Below are 25,096 nucleotides of genomic sequence, written 5' to 3'. Positions count from 1 at the left end.
AATACCTGTAAAACATTCTAGTATCTCTCATCTCAAGATGAATGAGGACTTAGGGAAAATTCTGTCTTTAGCTGCTTTGTTGAATTGCATCTTCCTGATTTTAACTCTGTAGGGCTTTGTGTACCCTAAGAGCATCTATATTTAAGGAGCTAATGCATTTTTAAACACCATTCTGTTCTTGTACAGTACATTCTAAGCTGTATTTAATAATGTGTTCCCCAAGCATTGGTTAAATTATGATGTACCAAACTACCTTGGTAGAGAGTAATTGTTGACATTTATCTGTTTTGAGGAAAGATTAAAATGTTAATGAATGGATTCATTTCTGGCTTTGTGCATTTAAAAAAAAGCACACCCTAAGCAAAGAAATATGAACAGATTTTCACAGAACTCCAAAGAAAAGATATTTGAAGCATTTTAAATATGTCACACTTTTCATAAACCGTGATTCTAATCAGTAAAGAAAAATAAAACTTCTGCATTACAGCTCAAAATACCTTGATATCAACAGTCTATCAATTATGGCTGGTTTTTAGGAAACAAAAAAGGTTATTAATATGCTAAAGTTCTAATGCAGGTTCATAATTTACTACAAAAATACAAATTCTTATTGTGAGGCAATTTACAAGTGACAATGTTTGAACTGAATATGCAGACCTGGGACTTTTTATCCAATACTCCCTTTATTATATTTTGCTTTTGTAAGGGCATATCAGACACACTACGGAAGATCAGACTGTGATGCTTTGGACTTATCAATCCTTGTGTTCTCTCTCAATAAAAAGAGGTCCAATATTTTACCAGCTCTTAAGTAGCAACTTGTTAACTCTTTTACAGAAAAATTCATTACAAGAAATCAACACAATAAATTCAAGTTAAAACAACTCCTCCATAGAAACATAAAATTATTAAAGTATGTTCATAAAAAAAAAAACAAAATATACTTTAATATTAGCGTTTTTAGAATATAATCTTGTTGAAGGGGGTCAAGCTTTTACTACCAGATTTTTGCTTGTCTACAGCAGAATATATAATCCCTTCTACCATTACACTCAACATTGGTGGCATTCCCTATTAATGACTATACTAAACACTTGGAAAGCTGGCACGAATAAAAATACTGCGCTTAGACTATGACTGCAACTGTTTCCCTAATTCATTCTTTGTAGACCAAATAGCAACAGCTATTTACAATGAAAAGGGTGCAGGTGAACTCATGGTGTCAGAAAGGATCCTTACAAAAGCTGGCTTTTTTTTTTTTTTTTAAAGGAAGGAGAGCTAGTGTTATGGCTGTGCTAAACAAGACACTACAAGATTTTTGTGTGTCTGCAGAATATGGTATGTACTGACCATGAGATTCATTTATTTGGTTTAGTATCTGCATAGTTGCCCAAGCTGCTGCACATAACAGCAATTCCCTGTCTCCTTTGGAGAAAGGATTTTGGATCAAGTGAGGGAAAAGTTCATCAGCTCTGCATAAGCCTCTTTGTGCCAACAGCAGTTCCACATAAAACCCTATGTAGATGGTGTAAAACTAAATGTGTAATATCCTGGCTGTAATGGAGAAACATCTAGAGGGATCCGAAATACAAATGTTTAAAACAAAACTAAAGTATTTATTGTGCAAGATCTATTCATAAAGATCTTCAGCCTCCTCCACATTTTGGTAGGTAACCAAACAAAACTAAAAGTAGGCCTGCAAAGAACGAATTTCAACCAAAATTATTGTCACAGAAATTCTATCAAATGTAGTAGAAATATAGCAGAAACTCTTTGGAAAATACAAGACGCATAAAAATTAACATTATCAGAATTTTCACAGACTGTCCACCAACTCAGGATGTATATTCAGAGACCAGCTCGAGATACATATTCTGAAGTCTGAGAGCCGGAAGTATTGTATAAATCTTATGTGTGAGTAATACCCAGAAGCAAGCAACCACAGAGTCACTAGCCTCAGAAGGATACCTGTCTAACATAAGCTTTGGGTATCATTTTGCTTAAAATACTGTTTTTATAAAGCTTTCAAACACTAAACCCAAGAGGATTACAAAGCTGCAATCCAATGCAAGACCACTTACGTCATTTAAATTAAGGAAGCATTTGATGTTTCAGACATTAGTCAAGTCCTACTCTGTTAAAATTACTGTTTGTTTACAAATTATAAACCTGTGTGAATAGGAACTAGCTAACCTCTTGGTGACATTTTTTAATTAAATCAAGTTTAGGGCCAGCACATACCATAAATGAATGGCCCTGTTCTAAACACGAATTACAAACAAAACCATCTCGAAATACAAATTAGTTCTGTGGCAATCTGGCTGTTGTTACAAACTGTTAGGTGCAGTTCTGTAACCAATTTACTTTTGCAGAGGCGCAGGCTGCCACTAAAAGGGAGCTGTCCTGCCCCTCCTCACCTCCCGTCGCTCACTCCCACTACCTCAATTGCGCCAGCACTACTGTTCATGCAACTACACGGCACATCAGGTCAGGGAAAGGATCCTTCAGAAAGCTAGCCAGGAAAATAAAAACAAATTAATTTTCAGCCAGATCAATGTCCTGGATTGATTAACCATGTGACCATTAGGAGCCAACACAGCAGAGCAAGAAGGGGACATGACACTTCCCTGTTACAGTAGCAGCTTCCACTTAATACAGGTTTCAAGTAACCATGGAACTGCATCCCTCAGGGGCAAGCTCACAAGCTCCCGATTAAAACACACTAGTTGCTGCTGTTTCTCAAGATAAGAATAACCTTGCTCAGAAAAATTTCCGATGTATTAGTCAGCATACGCAAACTGGCACGATATTATAAAAGCAAACATAGTTCAAAACAAAGTGACTGAACACTAGCTTTAAAGTATTCAATAGTGTATGAAAACACACTGGTTTATAAATACTTTCACATGTGTAAAAGTTATACCACTAATATATCTGCACAGTTTCATCAGGTCAAAAGAGTGTAAAAATAAGTAGAGATGTCATTATGCTCCTGTGGAATACTCTTCCAGTGATTTACTGCTCACGTATTTCTTCAATTCTCTCAGGAAAACATATGGCAAAAAAACTAACCTTAAGAACTGATAAATAACCATCCTTTCCTTGTACTTTATTACAAGCTCTTTGTATGACCCTAACAGTTTTCACCTCTCCTGCAACATATTGGGAGGATAAACAAAAGCCACTGCTTCTCCATCAGGCTGAACTGAAATTACTATTAGGCTCATTCTATTTAAACAGTTACATTTACAACAGTGAAGACTGCATGATTAAGCACTCAAAGTTTCACAAATTCACTTTCAGGAAGCCTATGAGGTGAAGCAGCAATACTATTTCCATTTACCTGAGGGGAACTGCAATGTGGACAAATTAAGGTAAAAATCTGTAATACCTAGTGCCAAATTTAAGATACTCTTGGCCCTATTCTTTATATGTTTTACCATATTACAGCACTTTCTTCATTACAACCATAGTTGTCTCTGAGTTTATTGCAGTCAAGAACATGCAGCACTTGTATAAAGTAGACAGTGTATCTCCCTCTAGTTGGTGCCTCGTTAGCAGCTATCTGTGAAAACTCCGGTTTCAGTAACTTTCTTAACATGACAATGTCTGTAAGAAAAAACTAGCAAGAGTCTATTTCCAATAAAAGCTTTACACTTTAGCCAATCAAATGTGAATAACTGAGGATTATGTAATTCGGAATTTCAATGTAAAAAATGTTAACAACAATTAGTAAAACTGCGGACTTCCTAATTTTACACTGTTAATATGCTACCATATTGTTATTACATGTTTTTGTGGCGACTACTCCCAAAAGTCCTTAAAAGACAGCCAACGTTTTGCCAGCGAACCTTTGAATCTGTGTTGAGAAAGGGCAAGTGTTTTCTTATCAGCGTGCCAGCATCTGCTCCTTTATACATTTTCCTATAAGTTTTAAGAAAGCACTCTGTAAGAAAGCAAAGTAATAAATTCAGATTTTAAGGATAACAAGACAGTTCCAACCAATCGGTTACAAAGAAATGTACTTGGAAAGATTTATAAAAAGCAAGCTAACACTGCCCTGATTTGCAGTGGGAGTAATCAACAACAACAGAGACTAGCTGGGGTATAGTTAGAGATGGTACTGAAGAGGACTGGAAAAAATGAGACTGAAGGTACATCTACATTATCATTCATTTAGATAAGGAACATACTTTTAAAGCAAATCGCCCAATTATCAACTAGGACAAGGTTTGGTTTACACCGCAACCACACCTAATACATTCCAGCTGCTCAGAGGCACTGCGTCCACACCAAGAGACTGCAGTGCGCCCAAAGCAAAGCTCCAGAAACATGGATAGTATGGACACCAAAACCTAAGCACCAGCTCCTCCACTCTGTAGATTTGCTCCTATTTGCTGCATTACATGCTAACGGAGATGTACCCTGAAACCCAAGAAATTCTCCCAGCACAGGTCAAATAATGTCTGTGCTGCTGAAATTGAGCAATACTGTTTTGCCTGCAATTTAGGAAAGATCAGCCTGCTATCAGTAAGTTAGAGGTTGAATAAATCACAGACGCTACCACCATCTTTCCATATTTGGTGGGGAAAAACTCTCCCTTTGTCAATAAATTGTACAGGCATTCATGAAGTAACATAGGGTCAAAAATTCCTCTGAGAAAATAGAAGGCAACCAAGAGAGTACTTGAGTCGTTACAAAACCTTTTTCCATTGTCCTCCACCTTCTGTTCATTCTCTGAATCATCACTAGCCTGATCTCTTCTCACTTTTTTTTTTTTTTTTTTTTTTGCCATTTCAATTTGCAGCCTCAGTTGTCCCTTTGACATTCGTTCTCTAAACCTTTGGCTTCTCACTCCAGTCCTAAAACTCTTTCAGGATCTAGTATCAAGTCACAGCTATTGACCTTATTAATATTTTTGACAATTACAGGAGGGGTAGTAAATAAGAATGGGGTCCCACCGAGGCACAAGCTGACTGGCCTAGCTGAGATGAGAAGAAAGGATGCACAGATTGCCTTTGAAATAAAAGAAGGCAAAAAGACACAAGAGATACTAATTTGTTGGACTGGCAGTAGGTGCATTGAGGGAAGAGGACTTTTTAAATGAGAAATCAAAATCCCTGGTGTTGCAAGGAAGTTATTGTTACAGTAATGAGATCTTCAGTGTGAAAGTGGTAAAAACATAAAAGGCTCAAAGTTTAGCCAACAGATTAAGGTACACCACATGYATTAAATAGTGTAACTATGTAAGCTTTAAATAAAACTATACATTTACGTTTTAAGAGAAAGCATGTATTGGAGAACAGTTCCTCAAAGTCTTCCCAAACAGCATACTTTCGACATCTGCCAGTCACATAGTACTGCCAGCCCAAAAAGGTTGCGAGCACGAAAAGGACAATGAATTGTTAACATCTTGCTTCTCCGATCCTTGTAATAGAAAACATCTCTGCTTCTTTTAAAAGTATTATCCCCATGGGTAACACACTGGTATGAAGAAGAGCACTAGAGAAAACATTCAGACCATGAACAATAAGGCAGCATTCATTACACACCAACTAGAACAGATATACAACAAAACGTAACGCCAATATATCCAGAACACTCCAGAAAACATTGCCTAGATGTTTTTCTGTGTAAAAAGCAATCTGTTATAGTCAGGAAYAACAAAAAGCACTCTTCTACCATAAATCTCAGGACATGGGAAAAGCCAAATGACTTCTCCCTTTTCCTCTTCCCCCATCCCAAACACTAAGGTGATAAGCACCAGAAACAAGCCTTTATATGGCTATTATAAGCCACTGAAAGAATGATAACAACACGGATTCTATTGACATACTGAATTTGTTCAACCTGCTTTTCAAAAAACCTACATATCTGAAAATCAATAGCACTGAGGTCAAATATGTTGATATTCCCATGAATGTTCCATGCTAATAACACCCTGTTAATACAAACATAGGATTAACACTTTTCTCCCTTCAAATCACTGTCTTCTAATGTATTATTAGTAGGAACTAATGTACTTAATCAAAGAACATGCAAAGAATTTTATCCACTACCGTCTACCATACAGTTCCTTCTAGAAAAGAGCATCATTTTTACCAAGCAGAATCACAAATGTACAATCTTTTAGAACTGGAAAGAGGCTATATTACAGCTAAATTGAAACCAAAACAAAATTTTGAAAGAACAGGAATTAACCATGAAGAAATTTCCTAAACTGGTATTCAGCAAACATATTGCACAGAAAAATCTCAAAACTGAATCTCTTGTGTCTCAGGCTTCAACTACGATAGCAAATTGCCTTTACCTGCAGAAACTAATAGTTCAACGTTGACAGCTGCAAAAACAACACTCTCAACTTTACTGCCTAACAAGTCTCCAGAATAAAAGGTTGTTTAGCAAAGAGAACATCCCACGCTCATCCTAGGTACATCAAGTTAAGATTTTTATGGGGTTCTGACCTTCCTTCAGGAGCCAGCAAGTTGAAAAAAGGACGGCTTGGCGCTCAAGCACAAAGCAAATGGGACAGGGAATGGGACACGGACAGCCTCTCTCCTGTCCCAGTGGGGTAGATGCAGGGAACCAGCCTCCTTACACACAGCTCTCTGTTCAGAGCAGATGGGGACACCACGTAACTGTGGCTTTGCCTATCACAAGCAGCTTTACAGATTTACCTAAATCCAATTCTAAACTGAGTGTATGGTGTAGAAATCTCTAACTATTTGATAACATAAAATTTTTTATACATACAGATGTAAAAGACCTGCGTGCTGTCATTTTTTTCTCTTTTTGGTCGGCTCCTCATGGCTGCCTCTCTTATATTCATACACTAAATTTATGAAACTTTACAGTGATTTGTATCTTCTATTAACTAAATAGAATTAGAGTAGAAAGATTAGAGTAAGAAAGGCTCTTTTTTTTCTCCCCCAAGTGGTTCATCAATGAAGACTTTCTTAAACTACTATTTGCTAAAGACAATTAGAAAAAACAGTTTAAATTTCCTCTACTTCATGTAGCAGATGTTCAAGATAGTCTATTTGAATTTGTCTTTGTTAGAGGTGTGCTAAACTACTCAAATAATTCAGACAATCTGCAAACAAGATTTCTGACAGGTTGTGAATAACAGTCAGTTAGTACCATAACTTCTGAAATTAATTTTTCAATCAAGGCATTCCCTTCTCCCCCCCCAAAAAAAAAAAACAAAACAAAAAACCATACTGCATAAACTCAACATCCAGTCTATATTTCCAAAATTTACATCTCTTTGGTGCTGGTTCATCGGTTCAACTGCAAAACCTGATGTCCATTAAATTGAACTGTCGAACTCTTTTTCAGTGTTTTTCTTTTTTTGTAAGACATGTTACCCTGAGACTGTAAACTATTTGTCCTATAAATAACAGTTCTATTCCTATCTGGAACAATGTATTTATTCCATATACAGTCCAACTACTTATTATTCTCGGTAGGAGATAAAACAGCACAAAATACTTTCCACGCAGAGCTTTTTCTTAACATTCTCATGATATCTGCATCATTGTTTCAAATGCAAAAAATGAGAACAGACCAGCAGCTGTATTAATCTCATCACAATAAATGAAACACCTTATCCCATAAAGTCTGTGAGTTTAGAAACATTAACACTACTTAGGATTATTAAGATAATTCAATTATGAGTACTAAGAAGGTATGAAAGGCTGTATTAAAAAAAAAAAGAAAAGAAAGAAAAAATTTAAAGGGAGACAGAAAGATATTCCAGTATTCTAATGACACACTGATTACAGAACAACCTCATAGAAAAGCTTCAAGAAATCTGTTTTTATCTGCCATCTCATTACATCTTAAGTTATCGTGGTTAAGTCATATCTACTTTAAACTTCAGTTATCTCTCTATAAGATGGGTATAATAGTACTTCCATACTTCATTTAAGTGTTACGAGATAAAAATGAGGACATCAGAAACTGGGAAATTATAAAAATGTTGCCCACCTGAGCAAGTCAGATATATTATCTATTCAATATAAGTAAAAATATATAATAAAAGCATGTAAAGATTGTCATGCCAAACAGTATGTCTAATATCTCGTAACAGCTGAAAGAAATTAATTTAGTGTGCTCCTTGACAGATAATGCTGAAAGTTATGAAACCAAAACCATTTTGATCTAGTGTTACTGGACAAAGAATAACTTAGTGCATATTGCTTCAAACTAAAGGCACACTCTTTCAAATCTCATTTGCAAAACCATCAGTGGCACAGATAGGATTGGAGAAATAATGAAAATCTGAGATATATCATTCTGGAGTATGAATCTAGAGAGCAAAAGAGAAAATTTAACACACTTGAATGCAGCAGCCCTACAGAAGTCTGGTAACTGAAGTATAATAACAGAAGCAATGACTTAAACCGAAAACATTTTGTTCTGTCTTTAAAATAATGATTTAACCATCTTGTTACGTAATATGCATTAGGCATATTCTCCCCAAATGAAACACCCTTACTCTTTTGATAAAAAATGTTAGTTGACATGTTAAATTTAAAACTGGGTCCCTTAAAAAAGTTTGCATCTGTGTCAATTTTTCCTTTGTCCCAAATGATCTTTTGGTAACATGATAACAAAGACTCTTAAAACTTTTCATATGTTTAAACTAATTGAAATCTTGTGCACAGGTTACATATAAAGAAATTAGGTTGCAATTAAGCATGGTTATTAATGATTGTTAAATCTAATTGTTGTGACTATTATAGACCACAGACGAGGTCAACTCTACAACTCAGGAAACTTTAACTTTAAAGAAAAAAAAAATCACCTGAATTGGATAGATCAAAAACATCTTTAGTAATGATACAGCTCTATGCATACTAAGCATATCCATCCATTTAAAAAATAGCTGTTTCCAAACTGATATATTAAAAACATATCCCCCATCTGTAACACATTCAATTTTTATTCATTTCAAAATACTAAATTTTGTAATCRTTTAGGATGACACTTTGTAAAACACTGTGCTTTAAGCAAACCCAAAATGTAAAGGTAATTTCAGCAATTACTCCAGAGTCCTTACACTAATTGTATACATATTAAATATACGTTTTATCTCCTGTGTGTCAGCAGCAAGGTTTGGATCAGTACATTTCAGATTTTTAGTCAAGATCACTTCTCTTTCATCTATATGCATTAGAATGAGAGAAAGCAGGTTATCGCCTAAAAAGGAAACTCCTACAGGAAGACAACACATCTCTCTTCTAATCTGGCTACTGGAATAACTGGAGAACAGAAAGAATAAAGGAAAATGATTATTCTCTCTGAAACATAACACTGGGCCACTAAATTACAAGAGTATCTTTCAAGCAGCGCTGGACACAAGGCCCCAAGATACTTGGTTCTTTTCACTAGATCTGAGACAGTATGTCACAGAAAACCACATGACCATCTGTACAAAATACATTCCCACTACTCTCTTGACTGAGCAAAGTCCATTTTAGGAGGCTGTTCAGCTGTATATCAAAAAATCATTTCTGTCCTACAGTACTTGGCCCCCTGACTTGGACAAGTTATGATGTCTCATAGGGTACATCTACATCAGTACTTTAGTTCAGATAAAGAGAGCACTTCTGCAACAAGTCTTCCTATCACCCTACTTACTGCACTTCGGTTTGCTTCATGAAACAGTCTCAGAGTGCACAAACTTGGTTTCTTTGAGATGAAACTAAACCACAGGATGCACTCCAGGAGCTCTACAACTGCTAATGGGCTACATGAACAGATGGGAGCAAGTCCTAAATAACACCCACTTCACCTTGCAAATGCAAACAGTGTAGATATCAGGTCCTCAGCATCAATTGTTTTGTTCCTTGGATCTGCTCCCGCTGGACCACACCACTTCCTCAGGTAGACCCAGCCACTGTGTTTCAGGGTCTCCTTTCTCTATGAGATGGGACCTGACCGTTCCTGAGCTTCTCAGCCTTCACTTCCTCTTGGGTTTCACTTCTTCTGTCATCCAAAGTTCGCACCTGTAGCCTGTCATCTCTACCAGTCTGACCATTCAAATACAATAACTTACTTTTCCTGGATACCACCTACTCTTGTCAAATTGAAACAACTTCTCATAAGACTACTCAAAGCCTCATGGTATGATCATCCTTAATTAAACAAACTTAATTCCGGCACTTCTTATCTTTGAATGCTGGATGTTTTCAGAAGTGTAACACTTTAATGTAAATACATATATGGAATTTCTTAAGGTTAGTCTATTAAACATGCACAGAAAAATAGAACATTGAAGCCAATCATGTAGAATCACATTAACTCTTCCAGTGCTCAATAGCAGGATTAAAAACTTAGACATGTCATCCTCAGCCCCTCTACTATTGTACTAGATACAGTACTAGAAGATAATAGAGAATAGAGCAACTGTTTTCTCAGAGCATTTCACAGCCATTAGGAATTCCAATACTCTGCTCTACTAGTCCCTCTCCTCCCCAGCCTTCCTCTGTTTGAGTCTCAACTCAGAGAGGGACATTAGCTCAGCTTTTAGCCCTCCCCTCTCATTCCTATATTCCATTCATTTAACTCCCCTTTAAAATCTACATTGTTAGCTAAATACTGCAACACAGTTCTTCATCTCAGCATTTTCAAATCTTCCTCACACTCCTTGAGTGGGCACTAAATCACAGAAAGAGATTTTATCTCTTCTCTGTTCCTTATATCACAAACCTCCCTGACTGCTGAAGGGAACAATTTAAAAAGGCCCTAGACTATGTCCACATGACCAAGTAATTTCGCATAACAGAAGCAGCTAGTCAACTGAAGCAGCTGGTGCTGAGGCCCCTACTTTTACACCACGTGCAGTTTAGGAATTTTATTTCAGATTAAATTCAGTCTGGTCCCTCAGATTGAATGTTACAACATGCATGTGGTTCACGGCTGTCCAAAAGGCCAATCATTGGTTTGTACTTTTATGTCTCAGATGGGGGCTGGAATTCAATTTGGTGTACACCTGGAGAGGAGCTACCAGTTCAGTTTCCTACAAAAGGAACCTAGTCTGTACATGCCAAAACTACTCCGTGAACTGAACTAATGAGTCTCAAGTGGAGCTGATCAGAGAATCCACTTTAAAACTATATTAGCATTACAGTTTACCCAACCCCCTGATGCTTCTTGGTATAGAGAGAATATTTAGCTGCCAAAATCAGAAGCATCTACCGAACATATACAAATTCCAACTTTCAGAATTTAGATTACATTTAGATACTTTTACTGGCAACAATAATATGTGCGTATATGTGTGTGTGTATGCATACAAATAAAATAATAATAATATTTATATATATATATAAATATATAAATATAAATGTATATATACATGTATATATGCATAACAACTCTGACTCTCTTGCTCCAAAGCATGGTTAAAGTAAAAACTGTAATTAAATGAAATGTGTAACTGTTGAATTAAATGATTACAAATTTTTGATATCTGAAAACACTACTGCTTTGTTTTCACTCCTTTGTTTTCAGAAACAAATAAACAAAATGAACACTTTAATTCACCAATAACCAAAATAAGCTAGATACAGCAAATTCTAAGCAAAAGATTAGATCTAATAAAAAACCCCTCACCTAAACATACGCAGTTACCTATAGCTAGAAGGGGGGGGGGGAACAGAACATGTGCTCGAAGTTAATTAAAATGAGGAAAAATGCAAGTCATGAAATGTCTTTACTTAGGAAATAATTACTAACATAATTGACATCAAAATGTCAACTTAGCAGGCTTTTCTTTAATTAATAGATTGAAAAACAACATGACGAGGAAAACCTTTATTTTACATTTTAGACTTTCAAACATTCAGTAAGACATTTTGTTTCACTGTACAGAACTACAGACCTTTCCTGGACCCCAGTGATTAATACAAGCATATCAAGTGCTCACAGAGTTGATACCAGGGTTTAGGTGAGAATGAACAAAATTATGTGAAGGAATTGCTGTTATGTAATAGAGAACTGTTTTGATCATTGTAATCACTTTCTCATCCATTTGAAAGAAATTATGTGAAATAATCAAAAGAGGAAATCAGATAACCAAACTGAGCAGATAAATTATTTTTCCTTTCTATCTTGTTAAAATTTTAAATAGTTCATGTCAAGCAAAATTTGACTTTTTATATATACGAATTCCAAAACAGGAAGCAGGCCTTAAGCTTCACGTAGTCTAGCATATTTTCATCTACATTATGTATAATGCATCCTGAAATACAATTATGGAGGAATAACAACAGAATAATAAACTTTATTTCTAATTTTCCTGGCTTCTTTGACATTTAATGTCAGTCTACAATAACAAAGCTGATAAGGATCTTTGTCTTTGCACACTACTATTGAAACAAGTATTTCTCAGTAAATTAAAGGGTAATTTTGTTCACAATATTCCAGACCAAAACTTTCCAGGCTAGAATCACAAAAGCTCATGGCATAAATCACCTTTTAATCCAGATCACGTTCTCTCTGCGAGAAGAGATGATTTTTTTTGGAAACATGTGCATAACCACAACCCAAAGCAGGACAGCATGAAGCACAGAAGACTTCATCCGAAGTTTATTACATGATACAAATGCCAGAAACTTCTAGAGGTTTCCCATTCATCAAAGCCTAATATACAGCAACTTTCCCAAATTTACAAATCACATGGTGACAGATTATAAAATGACATTTCAAGAATTTACAGGAATTTAAATGTAACAGAAAATTGTGCTTTAGACTGGGCTATAATTAGGAACATATTTTTTTTACTCATATGGCTTCCAGGTCTACAAAGTAATTAAGTACATGCCGAGCCTTACACAAGTAGTATGCTGACTTCATGGGGGCTACTTGCATATGTAATATAAGCTTAGCCAGGGTGAATGATTTTGGCATCTAGGAAGTTTCACACAAGGTATTGCATCTACAACAGCTTCAGGCAACCTTTTTCTCAGCACCTTTGTTACTGCTTCTTACAGCTGCCACCATAGCCTACTCAGTCTGATACACAGGTGACAGCAGCTGCAGCAGCAAGGTTAGCTGGGAATTACCAAGTCCAGCTTCCTATTTACTGTCAGTTACCCCTATAAACAAGGGCAGTGCAGAAGGTTAAGTATTAACAAGGTCAGATTAATTTGCTGTGGATGAGAAAAGATATCAAAAATGCTCATATGTGTGACTGTATAATGCTACGGTGCACAGAGTGCTATACATCAGAAGAACTTTCCATTAACGTCTAGAACTTACCCCTCTTCTGAACCCAGCCTTCCTTCACAATGGTAACATCGCTCATGATGGCTCCACTCTGAACCCCTCCTCAAAAGAGTATTTCTTTGAGTTATCAGCTTGTCTGTTTGGCTTCTCTTCTGCAGCTCTTTCCAGTTTCTACTGATGAGTCAGCCTGGAAGCAAATATTAGAGAAAGAATTTAAGGCTTCTCTATTTTTCTCATTTGACAGCCAACAATGTCTTTGTTGATGTCTTCCACTGACTGAGCTCATATTAAAAATCTGCCCCCCTCTTTTTTTTTGTAATTAACCACATAACAGAATCATGTCTCTAGTCTTACAGTGTGTTTTCCATGAACACCCTACTACTTAATAGAAGCAGAATCTGTTAAATAAGACATCTGGCACTTACACAAACTGTACACAGTAGAATTCTCTTGCATTAATGCACAGGATGCCTTTAAATGAAAGGATGCCAATACTGGTTGACAGGTCTAACTTGCAACTTACAATACTTTTAACCATCTCCACATTTGTCAGAATCCATGTAATGGGTAAATGGTTCTATTTTTAAGACTTCATTGATCATATCAAGAGTGCAAAAAAAATGGAAGGAAAGGTTCTTTAAGGAACTTAAAACCAAAGCCTTAAGTGTTATGGATATAGTTATCTTCATAACCATAGAATTTGTATTAACCAATTTACCAGCCACACAATTAAAAAAAAAAGCTTGAATTAAAAAAGAAAATAGTAAAGGCTGTGGAAACAAAATATTCTTCCTGTTTCCACTGTAGCTTCATTATATGCAATATAAACCCTTAACTTAAATAAGCTAAAAGAATAGCAAATCTGCAAGTACATTAGCAGAAAAACAGCTTCTTAGGAGTACAGATTAACCAAAAAAGCCAATGTTTAGTTTATGAAAAGAAGAAATGCATATTCTCTCAAGGCTTTAAGCCAGGCAGCAACAAGAGTGCTCTTTTTCCCTACCAAGTTCAGTTTGCAGGGGACGGAAGGGAGGTTAGCCCTAGAACCAGACATGCCACTCTCAGAAGCCACAACTCTGTCTTCTAACCACCTTACTCCCAGATGAGGTAACAGCTGGGAAGAAGAGATAATAGTGCTGTAATCAAGCAGGGAGTGAAGCCAGAGGGCAGGAAAGGTTTCTTTTTGCCAGCAGACCGCCTTTCCCCTCCATCCTTCAGAATAAAGAGAAGAAACATTCAAATAATTCAGATCTGGAAAAGGGTGGGCGAACTGAGAAAAAGGATTTCTCTGATGGTGGAGAAAYGCCCTTCTATGGCTACGCACACATGAACACGCGTGTACACAGCCCTCGCATGGAACTGGAACACACAGACCAGTTTAGTTCTATCAAATGCAGCAAATACATATCCATTTAGTTTATCAATCAACAAGTGTAAATATGATAATATGCAACACTAAAATAAATACTATTGTGCTAGAAGCAATTTGTGCAATGAATGAATGGAGGAAGGAACAAAAAGTCAGCTGTTATAAGCCAAACAATTATAGACTAAAAATTGAACTGTTATACATATGTAGGTTATTTCTTATTTATCATTTGAAAAATGTGTATATTCACCACCCAGCAGCTAGATGGATGGCTGCTTCTGTAGGGATGTTGTGCAAAATAAACTTAATACAAAGATTTTCTCCAAGTGGTATGCAACAAAATATGCTAAATAGCACAATTATACAAAAAAACAGTGTGTCCATTTTACAGTTTTGCTTTCATTGAACTTACTTTTCCAAAACCATTCATTATTTCAAGTACAGAAAATTAAAACCCACAATGTTGAATTAATTCCTACTTCAAGGCCTAAATATTATTTAAGACAGTGCCTCCGAGATATCTCCACAGCACTGGCAGGTACAACAGTAAGACTATGCAGGCCATGCACAACCTTTTGGGTGTCTAAAGGACCCTTAGACTTTGTGTTATGTAAGAGCCAGTATGATGGAAATGAACAGAACATGCATTTCCACATCCTTAACCTCACCGGTTTGCGAGTTATTTTCTGGCTCRTATTTTATCAGAACTTTTATTTGTGCACTTCAGACTAGCGATAAGCAAATCTAACAGCTGTATGTGGAAAAAGATCCCAAGAGATTATGACACATGACTGAAAGCAGGTTTTGCCATTCTGGATCACTGCAGCACTGCATTAACTCTGATTATAAACACACAAATCATTACAAAACCAGAGGTGAACATAAAACAACTATGATATATTAAAAAAAAAAAAGCTGTACTGTGATGTACATATGATGTACATATAAGCATACTAGTCTTCAAATATCTGACTTAAATTTGATTTTCCTACAAGATTTTCATTCCATTCTTTAAGAATTGATCACAGGTGACATTTTTGTCAACCATAAAAACAAAATAAGCAATGTAACACACAGTACTTACCTTGGGCTGGCATATGCTGCAATTTGTTTCACCCTTTTGTCAAATTTAATGTACCTTCTGACTGTGGTGCGTGCTTATGAAAAGTGCAAGCATTTATTTTTATATATATTTTTTTCATACAGTCTAACTATAAGAAACCAACTTCTGTAATAAGTAGCAATAATCTTCTCTGCCCACATACTGATCATTAAGTCTGTGCTTTCTGTAGCCATCTAATTTTAATGAATGAATTTATGCTCAAAGATTCCTATTTATCCACTGATTATGATTAAGTTAATATCATTTAATCAAAATTTGATCTATGACTGATTTTTATGTCAGCCAGTGTCCCAATAATCTCAAATGCATGTATATAGGATTGCCTCCTACCCATACCCATGTACTACTTTACTGAACGTCAAACAAACCTCCCAAAATACACAAATCAAACAAATATGGTGACAAAGCTAACTGAATTATCTCCAGCTTAGTTTCACAATATCACCAGGAACAGGTAGAATTATCAACAGTTGTATCCAAATGTAATGGTTACAGTCATGGTTCCCTGAATGGGTAATTAAATGCCAATCTGAATTATCCAGGAAGCTGAAGGAAACAAATTGAAGCACTAAAACAGACTTGATGAAAATAAAGGTTATACCTTCAAACTACACTTTCAAGAAGCCATTTGTAAGCATCTGTAGTATTATGCTTTATTAAATTCCTTTGAGGCTTCCTAAAAGCCATATTCCTTCACTCTGAAATTCATCCAACAAAGCACTAAAAGAACAAACTTTCAAGAATTACTTATTATCATAACAAAAACTGACCTTAATGACAAATACCCATAGAGAAACCTTCTCCCCTGAAGATGTAATAAAGGACTTTTATAGACCTAAAGGAGTTCCTTGAAACATGTGGAATGACACCTCTCATATGTATATAATATTTCATCTGTAGTTCAACTATTTCAAGAAAGCTACAGAAATGTTCATTCTGCAGCTTACATTGGACTTAAATACTGCACTGATCATCAACTCCACTCTTCCAGTGCACTTCAAGTTTCAGTTGCTGATATATAGTAATTCTAACTTTCCCTTGTTGCTATAGGAATGGGGGAAAATGTGTAAGAACTAAAGTTGAAGACATTTTGCATTCCAGCTTCTTCCTAGAGGGAAAAGAATTAACTTGGGTTTTAATATGTTCCAGCAATTTGAAAAACAGGTTGGATTTTTCCACTTTTCCACTTTATCAAACAGAACTTTTTAGAAGATATTTTTTCAATAGTGCATCATGTATATTTTACAGACTACATCAAATAGTCACATATACGCATAACTACACACAAGATCCCTTTCTGAACAAAGATCAAGTATAAACTATTATATGCAACAGAGTTCCAGGTCCTTCTACTGAGGCTCACAGTTTTGCCAAGTTGTGGTGAAAACTAACCAACGCCTTCTTCACCTTTCATCCAGAACTCTGAGCCTAATGGTAACGTAGACAAAACCCAGCTCATTTCATGATGGTATTACATGGTAACTATAAGAGCAATCACCAAAATGGGCAATGGACTACTCAGTAAGAAGACATTTTTTCCTCAACTTATATTTTTAAGTTAAAGGAGGCTATCACGCCATATCACTGCTATCACAGCAGTCAGGTGCTTCCAGAGACTGAGTGGATGGAGAGAAGGAAAATACTCCCTTCCAGCCAGAAGGGCTAAAAACAGTGTTTTGGGTCTACACTTCACAACTACATACAAGTGAATCATCAGCAAGATTCACCAGAACAGACAGCATTCTCTTGGAATCTGGGCATCCTCCCATTTCCCCAGTGACAAGAGACAGCTGAAGAAAGAAGACAGTGCCCATAAATTCGCTGTAAATTGTATGATTCAGGTCTCTGTTGTAAGAACTTTCGCAAACACAAGCTCCTACTTTCAACAATTTTGGAGTTGAGAAAAAAAAGACACTCTCACATACTGCACCTAGGGGAAAAGAACTTCCAACTGTATCACTCTTACCTCTTCCAATGACTACCCCTATAGTATCTTGTAGCATTCACAACTTCTGATTCATCCAGCCTTATTCCCTTAATATCTAAAGGAATTACCACTTTCCCTTTTTACAAATAACCATTTCTTTAATAAAATGCTTGGGAGAGGGGGAACAAAAACCCCAGAAAGTGTATCTTTCTGATTCACTTTGCCTGACTCACAGAGGTTCTTTAGTCTTTAACATAACCAGAGCCAAATCTCATCACCTTCATTTCCTTGTTTCTCAGAAAGATAACTGAAAATTATGTGCTTGCACACACAAAACACACACTAACAAGAAGAGCAGCTCTCAGTCATCCTCTAGTGGCTGTCATCATCTACACGTTTGCTTCTTTGCTTTTGTTTGTTATGGCAGACCAAGTTCTTAAAGAGTTTTTTTCAAATCTGGGGTTGAATACTCCAACACAACCAAACTGAGGTTGTAACTTTCTCCAGTTCTGTTAGTAATCACAGAGTGAGAAATTAAGAAGATGAGGCTCTAAATGAAAACCAGAGTTCTCATTTGGATTTCAAGCAGAGATCCACGTTTTGTTTATAAGAAAAACATGTGCATATCCTCTTCCCCTACCAAAGTTGTTATCTAGGAGTCTGGTCAAACAATTAGAGGATATATTGCACATCATCAAAAATCAGACACAAAGAAGAGACTATGCTGCAGAACAGAGAATGTCACAAAACCGACTAAATTAAATTACTAAAGGAAGAATCACATCCAGTGCAGTGCATTATCTAAGTACAGAGTAGTCATACAGGCTTTTACAAACTAAATATTCTGGAATTTTGGTTATACTTCAAATGCAGTAGAATGGATTATACCCCTTTTTATGGTCTCAGGAGAGTTGACTGGCACTGCTTAGATTGAGAAAAAGAAAACTGCAAGCAGATAGCATATGTTTAACTTATTAGAGCCATTAAAAAATTAAATGGTTTTACAAGACAAAGAAATAAAAAACACGATAATAAAAGACAATACATTACAAAGTTATAAAATGGTAATCTTTAAGTATGTTCAATTAAGACACTTAAATATATCCCTAAATTCTTTCTAAGTAGAAGTGTTCATCAAATTTTGAAACAAGTATGAAAAAATCCCAAGATTTATCTGAGATAGGTGTTGAAAATATTTTTTTAATTATGATTTGTACTAAAAAGTTTAAGTGTCTTTAAGAATATTGCTATCAAAAATCTGTTTCTAACAGATTTAATTTCATCAACCCTTGACTTGGAATTGTGAGGGGAATAATTGAAAAATGGCAATGCCTATACTGTGCAGTAAGGAAAAACAGCACACATCAGAAAAGATAAATAGATCTTTTTAAAGCACACTTATGTGCATGTTTTTTGCCTTAATATTTTTAATATTCCATTTTCACTTTCAGTATTTTCAGTACAGCAAAAAACTGCACACAACTAAAACATACTTAGATAAGCCTTAGTAAAGAAAATATAGGCACACTTAAATCTTAATACACAAGTCGTGTTTTATTTAGATTTTGTAACTGAATATTTTTATCAGTAAGGAAACCGTAATTCTGTATCTCTTTTCATATTATAAAATCAAAATAAGTTATCTTAACAGACATAATCCAAAAAAAGTGAACAAAATCACCTTTGTTTTTGTTTACCACAGTAAAAAGGAAGTTTCTAAAAGTAACTAAATTGATTCTTTAGAATCCCATGTGAAACACTAACAACCCATTATTTTGCATTGTTTTTTTAATTGACCACAATGCTTTAAATCCCTTTTCCCCTCCAATCACAGAAAACCACAACAGAAAATCAGACAGAGGCAGAGTGATAAAGTTTATTAGAACCGCAGGCCTGAAATTTAACAGAAGAACACATCTGAAATAGAAAAGGTAGAGGGAGGGAAATATAAAGTTATGCATCAAAGAGAAAGGTACGGGGACAATGAACTTTGTAGAGTTTTTAGACTTAAAGGTGGTCAAACTAAGGATTAGCTGAGATGAGTATCATAACTGTTATGATCACGTTCTATTCAACACTTTAAAATACATGTAATAAATTTAGCTTGCTGAGGATTAATGTAGGAATACTAACAATTGCCTTTTTAAGAAAAAGTTCCCTTGCCTTAAAAAAGGCTTAGTAATGACTAACAACCAAGCAAAATTATATTTAACTTTCACATTTTGAAAACAAACTAAAATTGGGTTTCTATGTCTCTAATACCCCTAAATAGGTTGTTTGATTTTCAAAAGTGCAAAGAACCTAGAAATTCCTATTCATTCTGAGATAACATAGTTTTAAGAAATATCTTTTAGAGATGAGACACAAAGTTTCATTAAGCTCACATATTTAACTGTTTGCATGATAGTAACTTTTCCTGAGCACAGCATCACATTGTATACAAAGCACCAAGCACACTGTTGAAGCCATAGAACTTTAAGATAAAAAAGGCCAGAAATACATGAAGTGCCATGAGTAACAAAAAAGGAGAGTACTGAGATAAAGATGTGTTCTCAAAAATATTAACATATTAGACAGAGAAAGTTCAATGACATGTCAACCCAGAAACTTTCTTTTAAAGTCACAAAGTAGGATTTATTTATTATTTGGATATTGTACAAATTAAATTCTGAATTCACTTGCAAAAACAGGAATGCATTTTATGATCCTTTCCTTCAAATCAATCCAATATTGCTAAACTTATTAACTGTCAAGTTTTGACATTTCAACATGAGTAGAACTTAATCAGAATCCAACTTCTCCCCCAAATCCTTTGGATCTTCTTGTTCACCTTCAAGAAGCATTATTCTTAAGATGTGTATCTCCTAAGCACACAAGGAATTCTCTGCAACCTCAGATGAAGACTGTACATTCTTCAAAGGCATACTATTGTTTAAATTGTTTAAAATTGTAAAGAAAAAAAAACAAATAAATTGTTAAATATTGTTTAAAAAAAATGCTAAAAATTGTTTAAATACATTTAGGGCTAGATGCAGAGCTTACTAGATGATGTTCTTTGCCAAAAGTTCAACATCAATTTACATGAAATTACATGAAACTCACATATGTAACCTCTACTTTCTCCCTCAAAATATATTAATACATTTAGAAAAAGGTACAATAATTATAACAAAAGTACATAAAGAAAGCATCATCCAACACATGTATCAAGAAGCACATTATATGCTTAGAAAAAAATATGTTTGTTAGAAGAAATGCTCTGAAAAATTGCTTAGATCCAATTTGAGGAATACTGCATTAATTTTGTGGTGTTAAACCAACTGTAACAGAAATTTTCAACTGCTAGGGACTGCCATCCCACACCTACAAGAAGCCAGTGGTAAGACCGTCACTGATCTCAGTGAAGTTGAATCAGGCTCTTCATCTCTACTCCTACTATAGGAATGCATACAAATAACTTTGCCATCTAATCAGTGCAGTAAAGCCTAAGATACAACGCTGTCAAGTCATTCAGACACGCGTATGAAATACTGAGGTCCCAGTTGCTTTCTTAAGGGAATGTGAAAATTACTTCTGTTCTTTAATCAGGATATTATGGCCAAAAAATCTGCAACATACCATAGGGCAACAACTTATTCTTAATACTATTTTTGATCATTATAATTGGCAGGCACTCACATAGAGTTATGGACAGACTCAAAACATATTTAATCTAAACATAATAAATGTTGATACAAATAATATAAAAATCTAAGCAACATTTAAAGTTACCAAAAGTAAACATCTTCATACACACATGACAAAAAATAGCAACATTTAATTATATTCAATCCCTTTTTTAGTAAATATTTAATTTTGCTACAGCTTCCTTAACTTGAACACCACCTGTAAGTAACGACACCTGCAATCTTTTTCTAATCCATTACATACATCAATATTACTTGAATGACCATACTTAATGTTGATCTAGAGCCATGGAACAAGGACAAAATGCTAAATAGTATGTTACAAACTCTTGTGTTTTCTGCAGTCTTTTTATACATTAGTGATTGGTCTAAATTAAGTTTCTTTTATAATTTTTCTCTTCATATAGGTGGCCTTGAATCTTCTTCTTAAAGATAGTCCATAAGAAAATATAAACTAAAACTTTAAAGAAGATCTTTTACACTATGCAAAACATTAAAAACTTAACTTTCACTTTCAGTGTTGTATTATTTTCCAGTAGGTTTTTTATTTCTCTGGCTTTAATAGATTATTTTTTAAACCCTTTAAATCAGCTTTTCCATTTACCATGTAGCTTTTCTTTAGAAGATAATCTTGTATATATCATGCCAATGTGTCGCAAAAAGAGCAACTGATGTAACACATTTATCAAGGAGAATTTGTGATACTGGGAAAGTCTCTTCTGTATAATTGAGAGGAAACAGATTAGTCCACAAGAGAAATTCTTAGTTAAAACATACCTTTCTTTATAAGCAATGCAAAACTCCCTGAAGTAGTGTCTTTACTAGAGAGGAAGAACACCACCCCCCCCATGATATTCATATTATGCATTTCCTAGAAGAATGAAAATCAGCAGTAACACAACATTATTTCAGAATAATTTTAAAAGGCATTTAAATTAGCAATCTTTTGGATAAGAGATAGTACTTATGGCAATAAATACTTTGTAAATTTCAATATTTGTATGTGACATTTTAATGTTAAATAAAACTCATGAATGTACACATTCTACTACTCCACATTTTTTGAATCAATTATTAATCTTTTCAAAAGGGAGTAGTGTTCACTTTGAAAGAGTATTTATTTATTAGTTGGGAGAAAAGCAAATTGAGAGTTTTGGTATATACCACTAAGGCATATATCACTAACTTCGGACAACTAACATATCTACAAAAGACAAATTACAGTGTGGCACAATTACAGACATAATTACAGTATGGTACATAACTTTTAAAGCAAGTAGATTCATTTACACATTATTCATCTCAAAAATGGACGTATGGTACAACAGAGTTTTTATTCAGTGTACTCCAATGTGTTTCCACTCCCCAGTGTGGATTAAACTTAGTAGCATGTCAAAGCCATAAAAGATGCCAAAGGATACTAGTTCTCTGTTGCAAAACAGAAGTATACTTGGACTACCATGTCACCAAGTCCACTTCTCCTGTGGCACTAGCAGCGCAAAACGAAATTATAACTAAATACAATTACAAAAAAATGTATTTTTTTATACTAAGAATTGCCCCAAGATTTCAAATGTATTTTAACAGGAACCGTTATAATAATGGTGTCATACAAAACAACTAAGTGTTTCAAAGTTTCAAAGCAAAAAAAAGTTTCCTGGGTGTAGGAATAATTATTTGATACATCTCTTTAAATTTGGAAAATTTGCACTCAGAAAGTGAAAGAACACTCAATAAAGCAGTGGCAGACAAGTTCTAAGTATTCTGAGGGATCTCTCTGTCAGTTCGCATACAAACTTCAGACACGCAGTTTGAAACCGTAGTCGGAAGTCAAGGTATGGTTTCTGGTAACAACTTGTAAACAGAAGCTTGGGTTACAAACAACAGCAAAGCTCTAGTAAGTGTTTTGGGGTTAAGCTAAAAAAACGTTTTCCCTGCCACAAAACATTTGTTCCAGTGTCAAAAAGTCAACATGTTTAAATCGCATGTATTTCAACTGTGGCAAAATAAAAACTGTTATCCTTCAGAATTATCAAAGACTTCATATAGAATAGCAGCATTTTGTTTAACAACATATAATCCTCCTCCAAAACACAAGACAAATGAGGGAATAAGACACTGAAATACTACTTAAGAAGCTATTTAAGAAGCTAAAGAGACTACAGAATTAACTCAAACCTAGTCATAATCATAGAATAAATGGTCTAAAATGAAAAAGTCTAATGTTTCCTGTGTATACATACATGTGCATGCACTTACATTAGAGAAAAACTGAGCTATTCAAATATTATACATAGTTTTCTAGGAAAGAGAGGAATATTGTTATCTCTACAGTTTTCCTTTGGCTCTTATTTGAACTTGACTTACTGGTCCCATCCAAGCAAAATACATACAAATGTACTATAATTAGCAATCCAATCCAATTAAAGATATTGGGGTCAACTTAAAGGCTCCTGTCAGAAAAAACACAGCGCTACAAATGGAATCTTCTAAAGTAGTACACTACTTTTACAAGTCAAAATAAACTTTCTTCCCTATTTCATGAGCAGTCTTTTCATATTACAGTGCAGAACAGCCAGAACTGGCCTATACAGAAGTTTATAAAAACAACACATCATGCTTAAGATGTTATTTGTCAGAAGTTTAGCTTATTTTGCATGCTTCTTGCCCCGAGAAGTATAGGGTTCTATATGTGATATATGGGTAACTATGTTTGCCTACAGGCAAAGTTTCAGTAAATACTAAGTAAACATTAGCAAAAGAGACTGCTGTAAGTTTCTTCAGTGCTAAGAAAACCTGATTATGTAGATGTTTAATAAATCATAATTTTGACAATACGACTTCTTGGACAGAGGCTAAGTGAATCAAGTCTTAGTCGCATTTTCATAAAAACAAAAATGAATTCTTGTGGATATATCCAAGTAGCCAGTCAACTAATAATTACATGAATGAAAAAAAATTAGAAATATAAAACCAAAAGAGATGCAACCATATATTCCCTTTCAGTTCTAAAAAAATAATAACTGTGTCTTTTACACACACCTTTTAAATAACGTATCGGGGGAATGTGAAAGGAAGTGGACTGGATATTTCACCCCTCTTAAATTCTATCAAAAAGTAAACTAAGAACTGCAGCTCACATGAAGCAACTACAGTACAGCCTATAAGCCTGCCTGTTACCACTCACTGGATCATGATAATTTGATTTTAGACTACAATGGAGTGAACCATAGTGACTACAATAGAATATAATGGAGTGATCCAATAAGTTTTATTCAGAAGTTCTGTACCGAGCTGACACACAGACCTGCAACACATATTCACAGTGTTTCTACGCGTATGCATGTGCACACAGCGCAGCCCAGGCGAAGGGAGGCACCTTCCAGGTGTGCCCCAGCGCCTGTGCTGCCCTGGCTCGCAGCAGCACTGCAGCGGCGCGCTGCCCCGCACCGCGCTGCAGCGACACCTGCGCGGAGCCGTTGCGCTCGGGCCCTCTGGGCAGGCTCCGCCGCCCTAACACCGCGAGCGACGGGGCAGCGGGGCGCTAGCAGCGGCCGCGCCTGCACCAACTTTTGCCTGCGCGCCGCAACCTCCATGATGGCTGATGCGGGAGGAGGCCGGTTTGTTTACTTGCAGCCGGGGCCGCCAGCAGCAGCAGCAGCAGCAGCATTTGAGCAGCGCGCTGCCACGGGCGGCCACACCACCGCCCCCCCGCTCCTGGCGCGCGGGGACACGGCCCCCCCGCCGCTTCGCCG

At 35.6% G+C, this 25,096-nt stretch overlaps 1 protein-coding gene and 1 long non-coding RNA gene across 12 annotated transcripts in view; both read right to left on the bottom strand.

Annotated features, from left to right (window-relative positions):
• AKT3 (AKT serine/threonine kinase 3) overlaps positions 1–15,710 on the bottom strand; it is a 153,996-nt gene extending 138,286 nt beyond the window's left edge. For 8 of the 11 annotated variants that reach the window (XM_026082068.1, XM_026081992.1, XM_026082042.1 and 5 more), the window contains exons 1-2: positions 14,240–14,320; positions 13,270–13,423 (exon numbers count right to left, since the gene is read on the bottom strand). Coding sequence is in view for 9 of the 11 variants with exons in the window: in XM_026081992.1 (XP_025937777.1) it covers positions 13,270–13,315 (46 nt within the window). In the remaining 2 variants the exon portion in view is untranslated. The other 3 variants (XM_026082009.1, XM_026082001.1, XM_026082018.1) reach the window with 3 other exon arrangements.
• Positions 15,711–19,517: 3,807 nt separating this feature from the next.
• On the bottom strand, positions 19,518–25,081 carry LOC112973959. Its single transcript, XR_003256117.1, has 2 exons — positions 21,946–25,081; positions 19,518–20,580 (listed from the first exon to the last, which is right to left on the bottom strand). It is a non-coding gene; the product is annotated as an uncharacterized LOC112973959 (long non-coding RNA).
• Positions 25,082–25,096: the final 15 nt, after the last annotated feature.

Source organism: Apteryx rowi, unplaced genomic scaffold (assembly GCF_003343035.1).
Source record: "Apteryx rowi isolate R43461 unplaced genomic scaffold, aptRow1 scaffold_117, whole genome shotgun sequence".
In the NCBI taxonomy this organism is placed as follows: domain Eukaryota; kingdom Metazoa; phylum Chordata; class Aves; order Apterygiformes; family Apterygidae; genus Apteryx; species Apteryx rowi.
This window is presented reverse-complemented; position numbering and strand designations above follow the sequence as displayed.